The sequence below is a fragment of the Sinocyclocheilus anshuiensis genome, unplaced genomic scaffold (genome assembly GCF_001515605.1).
Source record: "Sinocyclocheilus anshuiensis isolate Anshui unplaced genomic scaffold, SAMN03320099.WGS_v1.1 scaffold2373, whole genome shotgun sequence".
NCBI classification, from domain to species: domain Eukaryota; kingdom Metazoa; phylum Chordata; class Actinopteri; order Cypriniformes; family Cyprinidae; genus Sinocyclocheilus; species Sinocyclocheilus anshuiensis.
The window spans coordinates 116,705-126,066 of NW_015551030.1; the positions used below are offsets into that span (position 1 = coordinate 116,705).

Genomic DNA, 9,362 nt, shown 5'->3' on the forward strand with positions numbered 1-9,362 from the left:
GCTGTAGTCGTAGGCCGGCACCAGCTGCTTGGGCTCGTCCTTCAGGAGCACGTGGTTGGGGTCGCTGTGCCGCAGATCCATGGCTCTCTTCCAGTACTTCAGCGCTCCCAGCAGGTCTCTCTTTTTATCCACAAACGTGGCCCCCAGCAGCTCCAGAGCATTGATGCGCTCCGTTCTGCCCGTCTGAGGGTGCTGCGTGAGGAAATCCACGATGTTGGTGTGGCCCGTCACGCTGGCGGAGAGCAGCGGCGTCATCCCGTAGCCGTCCTTCTCCATGGTGGAGCCGTACTTCAGGAGCATCTTCATGATCTCCAAGCTCCCGGACTCAGCGCAGTCGTGTAAAGCCGTGTTACCTTCAAGACAAAGATCACACAGAACGCAAGTCATCAGAGACGCATCGATGAATGACAGAAATACTACAGTCACTGAAGATAAACAGAAGCTGCGCTAAGTTATGTATATTTAAATGTGCAGCACTAGCAGAACCGAACGGAGGCGCTCAATATTTTCACAGTTCTGTTTGCTGATGCAAGAAATGACACGCTTCACGTGAGCTATTGTCTTCTGTGCAACATCGACTTATCAAACTGAATTAACATTGAACTGAACTGGAGCTGAATAACAACATTGGTGCCTTCTGTAGAACTGCTATAGATGAACTGAACTTGCTTCAAAAATCTATGAAATTCAAACTATTCATCTGAACTGAATCAACACTGAACTAACCTGATCTGAATAATGAATCTATTGTCTTACAGCAGAATCTGAAGTGAAACACAACTGAGATTCCATCATTGATTCTGTTATTGCTTAAGATGTGTTTTTTTCTTTCTACAGCTTATCTTAAGGTTTTTTCCATTGTTTTCATTTTAACTTTACTATAACATTATAATACCATGCATATTTTTTTTTATTTAAAGAAGAAACCAATCCAATGTATAGTTGACATTTGAGGCTTAATGCTAAAGAAAATAAGTCGTAAAAGTTTTTCAGTTAGAGTGATTTCAGCTTGTTCATATTCATATAAAAATATGGCATGCAAACAATGGTATAAACATCATTCAATGTAAATAATCATAATTAATAATCACAATTACAGTTTCAAGGGAATAATCGACAATTATGATTTTTGTCATAATCGTGCAGCCTAGTGACAGCCTTGTTTTATGAAGTCTAAAACACAAACAACGCTGAGAATCAATCAGTTTCCATGAGATCCACACGGTCTGTCGGAGAAGCGGTGGAAAGTGATGCTGCGGTCATTCACTGTGTTCAAAGAGAACCGACATTTTTGTGAATGACACGACGACAACACATCCCTAATTTGGACAATTCAATACAGAACTGTCAACATTCACGAATTGATTGTGATGGATTACACTAGCTATGTTTCCATCCAAAGTTGCGAATTTGGAATATCGCATAAAATATTTGCGAATATTGAGCTTTTTATGCGCCTTTTTAGAATTGATCCACATCTTGGTGTTTCCATCCAACATTTTATTATGTGATATCCCAAAATCTGCATAAAAATAGGTGGATGGAAACATAGCTAATGAAGTTTAAAGGTAGGGCTGGCGATTTCGGAGAGGCTAGTAATAGCAAGCTTGGCTTTGACAGCATAAGATCCCACCCTCCCTGCAAATCACTCTCCAAAAACACATGACCGCACAGAGGCTAACCAGCGCCACGATGAGAGACGAATCCAGCGCAGTCAGATCACCTCATGTCTCATTCACCGGTGAGAAAACATTACAGTACTAAGCGCAGAATATTACATAATAGCACCTTCCATTCTCGCTCAGTCTGCAGTAGCGTAACGGAACGCGCTGATGTCTGCGCGGAGGGATGCAAATACATTCATCGAACTAATCCTCAGGCCAAGGAATCTGATTGGACAAACATTTGATGGTCTTACTCCTTCCACAGACGATATAAATACATTTGGACCACTTAACTCAGTGATTACTATCGGGATGTGAAGAGACCAAAAAAATGTTTTTGAACCAAATCACCTACTCTGCCTTTCACAAAAAAGATTGACAGCATGAGAGCCTCTAGTCCGAATGCTGAACCCCGCAGGTCTCACCTTTCACACTTTTCCGGTTGACATCGGCTCCTTTCTCCAGCAGGTACTGCGCGATCTCCTTGTGGCCTTTATAACATGATATCATGAGGCAGGTGTGTCCGTGCCTGTTGGCCACTTCCAGATCCGCTTTGTGCTCCACCAGGTATCTGACAATATCCAAGTGTCCGTCGAAGCACGCGGCTCTCAGCGGGGTGGAGTTCGTAAGAGTCGTATTGTTCACAGACGCACCGTGACCCAGCAGAGACTGCACGACTTTCAGATGTCCGGCGGCCGAGGCGGCCCACAGCGGCGGCGCTCCCTCGATGATCTCCCCGTCGAAGTTCACCGAGCCTCCGACCTCCACAGATGCGCAGCAGCACTCGATCAGGTACTCCACCAGCTCCAGGTGCCCGTACCGCGCGGCCATGAGCAGCGGCGTCGCTCCGTTGGTCTTCTCCGCCATCAGTTTCATCACGTCGTGATCGCTCTTGTTCTCTAAGAGTTTCTGGAGGAGCCTCAGTTTGCCGTCTCGGGCGGCGTTGAAAACAGCACTTTTTAAATCCATGGCATAGGGTTACCCTGCGGCAAAAACAACAAAATCAAGACACATACAGCATTGCTCATGCTTTCAATACAAGTTTAATTTGAAGGGACGTAATGATGCACCCCGAGCCAGTTGAAAATCGATAATAATAAGTGAGGATTGACGTGTGTTGAGATGTTAAAGGAAAGGCGATACATTCGGGGTTTATATGAATGTGTCTCTGAGGAGAACTGACTGTCTGCAGGAAAGGTTAGATGGTGATTTCGTCTCATCTGGTCTCTGTAATGCATATTAATGCAGTGTTTATAAGCGCAGCTGCTGTGTTTACAGCGGTAACCAAGGAAACGCTGTATCTGCTGCTGCATGAGCGCCTCCTGCTGTCAGAGAGTGAAACTGCGTCTCATTCAGAGCTTCTGCTGTTTCGGTCTCGCTCAGATATGATTTATGTAGAATAGTTTCATAAAGCTAAAGTTTAATCATTCTGTTTTGCTTCAAATTTCTAAATTATTCAATCTAATTTAAATCAGAATCTGCTCACGTATGCAGCATCTTTGCTTGGATCATGATTAAAATGCAGTGGTTTCCTCCACAGGCAAGCGATTTATTTTATTTAATTTTATTTCACAAAGAAATGTGTAGCATTTTGTCAGAGAAGTAATAAACAGACACCTTTTCATTTATAATTTGTCTTAAACCTCATTTTGTTCAAAAAAATCGTGAGAAACACATATTGTGAAATCAGTTTTGTGAATCCTATTACATCACGAGTTGTGTGAATCGTTACGTCCCTATTAAATTGTTTTTGTGAATGGTTCCCTCGACAGACACGACAGTCTTCACAAGAGCTTCAATTCTGAGGAATATCCTGACATTCACAAATCAGACAACAAACTACGAAGAGCTCAGCTTGCATTTGGAGCCGTTCCTCACTAGGTGCGTGCACAAATAGTCGAATATTCGATCTCCAATTATTATTCGAAAAATAAAAACACTATTTGACTATGTATTTTACTACGTGTTGCTTTGCTGGCCGTAAATGCAGGGAATCCATGATAAATCCCAAGCACGCAAACTAAAAGTCAGTTCTAAGTAAATGCACTGGGTGGCGCTGTGGAGCGTGTTAACAAGTTGTTGTATTTGATCACAGAATGTCGTCGTCTGCGAAGTCTGGTCATCAAAATGATCTTGCAAAATAGAATTACTCTTGATCAAACGAATCAGTGAAACTGAGTTATAATGTCACCACCACAAAGAGAACCCCATGAAATCCAGCTCTCAAGTCACTCGATAAATCGATTCTGTGATCTTCCAAATGCATCGCGAGTCTCTCTGGAATCGATTCTGAGCTTAGTTTTTACCAGCAGATGTCGCTCTAAGCTAGTTTTTAACCACACTTGTGCATTCGGCTGAGTAATGTAAGAAATTAAATGAACTTGCACCTCAGCTTTTATACTTTTATAACACGAGATTAATGTAAACACAGCCCATTGTGAACACTCTTGTAATACGCTTCAACCTTTTCGAACTTTATGAACGACTATTTTAGATAACACAGCACACCGTCATCTTTGTGTCGCAGGAACGTCTTACTGTAATCAGACTGAGGAGCCAACTTTCATGTGGATTAGGGCTGCACGATAAATCGAAATGGAATCGAGATCGCGATTCGACAGAAGCTGCGATTGTTATGCGTATCTTTCAGTGAAGCACGGTTCTGTGATCAGCAGTAAATAAGCTTGTTCAGAAACTGAAGCTCGTTAAACGACATTTAAATAAACGAATATTTGGTTTTTATGAGTCCAAATATTCGAATGCAATATTTTAGAAACACGCATCGCTATTCCTGAAGACTGTATAGTGAAGAACTACTGCGGTGACAGATTCTTCACTTTACACCTTTTGTGTTGTTCACTGAAGAAAGAAAGTCGAGTAAATGATGAGTTCATCTTCAACTGTTCCTCGAAGGTGTTTGTGTGTCAGGTAAGGTACTTAGTCTTAAAAGCTAGTCATCTACTCATAAAAAATAATTGAACCCTAAAAGTAAGATTGATTATGACTGGGTTAGCTGCTAGTTAGTCAAACTAGTTCTTCTGACTGTGTTTATGAACTGGCAGCAATATGAGTGAGGGGTTTCTGTCATATTTAGCCAGTTTCGTGAGAATCTGAAGTTACACTGCTCCGCATATAAATCATGAACGGATGTGAAATATTGGCAGGAGTGAGGATTGATTTCATCACGTGATGAGAGACGAAACTAGCACTAGCACAGATTATATGTGTATATATATATATATATATATATATAGCTTCTACAGTTTAGGCGTCATCGAGTGCTCCAGAGGCTCGTTATTATCTCTGTTGACATCCTCATTCACACAGATTTCCAGCTCAAACAGCACCGTTTACCGGACTCTCTCGTGTCACACACGGCGTCGTTTTCTGTCGGTTAATCAGCGCGTCAGCACTCACCGGATCCTTCGCGGCCTCGACTGTCTCCGGTAACGGCCGTTTATTCGTGTCGGTGTTGTCAGGCACACGGTCTGTGAAGGTCCTTTAGCTCATGTCGAGTCCAAATAATACAAAGCGATAAAAATAGCGCGTCGCTGCGGCTCTTCCCTCCCCCGCTTCCTGTAGCATCGGCCGCGATGCTCCTCATCAAACACACACGATCAGCGCGGCGCGAACTCCTGCCAGAGGCTCACCAGATCAACATTATTCTGCCCTAAAGTCCATTTCTGCTCCACGTCTCGGTTCCGTCTTTCCCCTCGACGAGTGTCGCTCTACGGCTGATGTCCCCGTCTGTAACAGCGGCCCGAAGGTTCCGCCCCATCGTGCGTGATTGACAGCCGAACGGTCCAATCACCGTCTCGCCCAAACGTTCTCCATTTAAAGGTAAACGAAAACAGTCACGACGCGAGACTGAGCGCGAGCGCTCTAATAACGCGACGATTCTGAGGTGTTTTCTCCTCAGTGAGCCTTCAAAGACGGATTCAGAGATGAGCGAGGCGTTAAACGCTCTTCCCGCAGATCTGCCTGTTCACTGCGCTATGCGTGTCAGCAAACAGCGCCCGCTAGAGGCCAGATTTATGTGTATAACGCTTTTACAACGTTATATGTTATGCATCGTTGATTCCATGTTTCTGCTTTATTTTGGGGAACCGTACAGAAAGCATTTGCTTTCATGCTAAATGCAAACGAATGTGATGTTCAGAGCACAAGCAGTGACTCGATACTGAACCTGTGCAGACTCACAATGCACTTCAGAAGGCGTCTTTGCACGGCAAAAGTGGTTCAGAGGCGCTTCTGAAGTGGCATTTAGGTGTCTTTACACAGGCGTTTTGAGTTAATGCTGCTCAGAATTCAATATAAAGAAGCAATTCCGCATAAAAGCCAGACTAAATCATGCCTGCTCAGGTCCTAGCTTCAAAGTATACAGTGATAATTGCTGTGTAAATGCATTAAACAGTCTGTGTAAAGACACCTAAATGCCACTTCAGAAGTGCTTCTGTGCCACCTTTGCCGTATAAATTTGCCATTTGATAATAGGGGCTAAAGTGGATCAGAGCAGGCATAATTTTATCTGGCTTTTATGCAGCATTGCATCTTTAAACAGATTTTTGAGCAGCCTTAATTCATCTGTGTTAAGACGCCTCAAGTTAAGGCTGCTCTGTGCCTGCTCAAAATTCTGTGTAAAGATGCAATGCCGCCAGACTAAATCATGCCTGCTCAGGTCCTAGTGTCCAAGTATACAGTGATAATTGCTGTGTAAATGCATTTAAGCCACCACTGATCAGCATTAAACAGTGTGTAAATGCCACTTCAGAAGCGCTTCTGTGCCACCTCTGCAGTGCAAATTTGGTGTATGACTGAGCATTACAGAGCACAGATATCTGCTGTAGAGGCATGCTTTATGAGCCAATACAAACTAGCTAGTGTAATGCATAGAGCAATCCTTTAAACCGGTGAGTTTTGCTGTAGTTTATGCACAGGTGACATCCACGCTTCAGTGAACGGAAGCAGTCGGTACACATCCAGAGATACAAAAACAAGCCAGTCATGCTCTTCTTGCATCTGATCATGTAAAACGATACTTGATCAAATATACACTTGAAAATAATTGAAAAAGAGTCTTTGAGACGTTCCTCCGGACATTTATTAACCCATTCAAACAAAGTAAAGAAATCAATGCACCGCTACTAAAAAGAAACATCTAATAAAAATGTCATGAAACGAAAACGACGACTAGGAAACATTAGCAAGGATGCCTAATACAGCAAATACAGCTCTCTCGCATTCATAACACATAGCGGTTCTATGAAGACTGAACGGATGAACTAATGATACAATCAGACGTATATAAACTGCACTGGTGTGTCAAGCAGGTCTACAGTGTCTGTACATGCTTTAATGTTCACATTCACGTCATGTAAAGAGTCAACACACAGCCACAAAATAAATAAACCAGTTTAAATTTCAGCACTGAAATGAGCTGAGGATCACACACAGGACTAGAGAAAACAAGCTCAAAGTGTTTAAGCTTAAATAACTCATTCTTTGTATAAAAACCCTTCGATGCGACCCGGTTATGACCCCACGCGGGTTGTAGTGGTTTTCTTGTCTGAGAAGAAGCTCCTGAGAAGCAGCACCTGACTGATGCTGACCACCAGCAGGATGAAGGCCTCTCCGATGGACCAGAAGGCCACTCTGGTGTTCAGATCCTCCGCTCGACTGCGGCCCTGAGCCTCTCGCAGACGGAAGTGCGTCTGATAGTCGATCACAGACTTCAGAGCCTCATGAATCGAGACGCAGGCGGATTCCATCTGAAACAAAGCAGCAGCATTAGACGCGGTCTCAGCAGCTGCTGGTTGCCCTTTACTTATAGCTGACATAGCGTTAATTTCGTTAACTAAATCTATTACGAAAAATGTTCTCCCCTGACTAAAACGAGATGATAATAAGGTCACTAAACGATAACAGACTATATCAACATGCAATAGTGTTGACGAAAAAAGACGAGACTAAAATGTAGTTAAAAGCGCGAAAACTTTACCAAAACCTTTTTATTTTTGTTTAAAAAAAGTGGAGCTGAGACATTTCAGACTGCTGTGCAAGACTCTATTACGCGAGCGTTCATGTTTGCGGTTGCCAGATATCAAGAGCTCAAATCCCCCAAACAGAGCTTTTCTGTTAAACGGATACGTACGGCAGATAATAATAATATTTATCATTGTAACCATTATACAGTAAGACGAAAATATGAAGTTTTCACTGACTAAAACTAAAACAGGACAAGCTTGCGAAATATGACAAAAACTAAAAGTTACATTTGACACCAGACTTAGACTAAATTTAAAAATAGCTGACAAAATTAACACTAAGCTGGCATATAAACCTCAACACATGCTAAATAAACCCATTGTGGGAGCATGTGTCAGATTTCTGCTGGTTTATGATGTCAGACTCACTAACTCCGTGCAGTCCAGTGAATGTAACTCATCACCTGCGTTAAAGCCGTCACTCGGTTCTCGTTGGGGAAAAGCGGAGGGTCGTCGCCGACTTGGAAGTCGAAGTACACGGTCTTGTGCGTGAAGGTGGAGAACTCGTTGCTGAAGCAGAACTTGAACGTGCCGTTTCTGGAGGCGGTGAAGGTGAAGCTGTCGTACTGCTTCTTCATCTCTTTATAGAGGACCGTCCCATCCGGATCCTCCAGACGACAGTCCACGTCATAGTGACCGCCGGTGACCACCTGAGGAAAGAGACGCAGCCGACTCAATGCTCACATCTCCTGCCCGAGAGACTACAGACCTGCCAGACCTGCTCTTTTCTGGGAAACTACAAATGTAAATCCTGCAAATGTGGGACTCCACTGGAGGAAACAGCTACTGACACAGACACACACACACACACACACACACTCTCACACAAACGCACTCACTCTCACACACACGCACACACTCACTCACACACTCACACTAAAACACATTCACTCTCTCACACACACACACAAAAACAAACACATTCACTCTCTCTCACACACACACACTTACACACTGTATAAGCACAAACTTTCTGCAGGTTTGATGTAGGTCAATTGAAGACTTTTTAAAGACAATTTAGGGAACACTATACATCAATATGATCTCTAAATATAAATGAAGACTCTTATTCCAGAGCAGGTGCATCGCTCATCTGAACATGACGTGTTTAGTTAGTATCTCTGAGAACGTGTCCTGCACTGTCCTCTGCGCTGCTGTGACTGAACTCTACCTGGAACTCCAGCGTGCACTTGGTGCCGATGGTGATGTCCTCATAGAAGCACTGCTTGGCGTTGTCTGGCAGCTCGAAGGTGAGTTCAGACGCGCAGATCCAGCTGAACATCAGTTGCACACACAGCAGCAGAAACCAGGCCAACATGTTCTCCCTCAGGTCCTCTGAACCACCACTGCACAGAGCTGCGGCGAGAAAGAGACGCTTAAACACTGACAGAGAGAGAGTGTGTGTGTGTGCGTGAGAGAGAGAGAGAGAGTGTGTGTGTGTGTGAGAGAGAGTGACTGCGTGTGAGTGTGTGTGAGAGAGTGTCTCTGAGAGAGTGAGTGTGTGAGAGAGTGTGTCTCTGAGAGAGTGAGTGTGTGTGTGTTTGTGTGAGAGAGTGTCTCTGAGTGAGTGAGTGTGTGTGTGTTTGTGTGAGAGAGTGTGTCTCTGAGTGAGTGAGTGAGTGAGTGTGTGTGTGTGTGTGTGTGTGTTTGTGTG

At 43.7% G+C, this 9,362-nt stretch overlaps 2 protein-coding genes across 2 annotated transcripts in view; both read right to left on the reverse strand.

Moving 5' to 3' along the window:
• LOC107661178 (protein fem-1 homolog C-like) overlaps positions 1-5,621 on the reverse strand; it is a 19,351-nt gene extending 13,730 nt beyond the window's left edge. The window contains exons 1-3 of the mRNA XM_016450655.1: positions 5,315-5,621; positions 2,090-2,647; positions 3-353 (exon numbers count right to left, since the gene is read on the reverse strand). Coding sequence (XP_016306141.1) covers positions 3-353; positions 2,090-2,633 — 895 coding nt within the window. The 5' untranslated portion in view covers positions 2,634-2,647; positions 5,315-5,621. The remainder of the gene's footprint in view (positions 1-2; positions 354-2,089; positions 2,648-5,314) is intronic.
• A 1,126-nt stretch (positions 5,622-6,747) lies between these two features.
• Positions 6,748-9,362, reverse strand: part of LOC107661170 (transmembrane emp24 domain-containing protein 7-like) — a 9,090-nt gene continuing 6,475 nt past the window's right edge. Inside the window, exons 2-4 of the mRNA XM_016450640.1 lie at positions 8,880-9,064; positions 8,113-8,358; positions 6,748-7,432 (exon numbers count right to left, since the gene is read on the reverse strand). Coding sequence (XP_016306126.1) covers positions 7,196-7,432; positions 8,113-8,358; positions 8,880-9,026 — 630 coding nt within the window. The 5' untranslated portion in view covers positions 9,027-9,064 and the 3' untranslated portion in view covers positions 6,748-7,195. The remainder of the gene's footprint in view (positions 7,433-8,112; positions 8,359-8,879; positions 9,065-9,362) is intronic.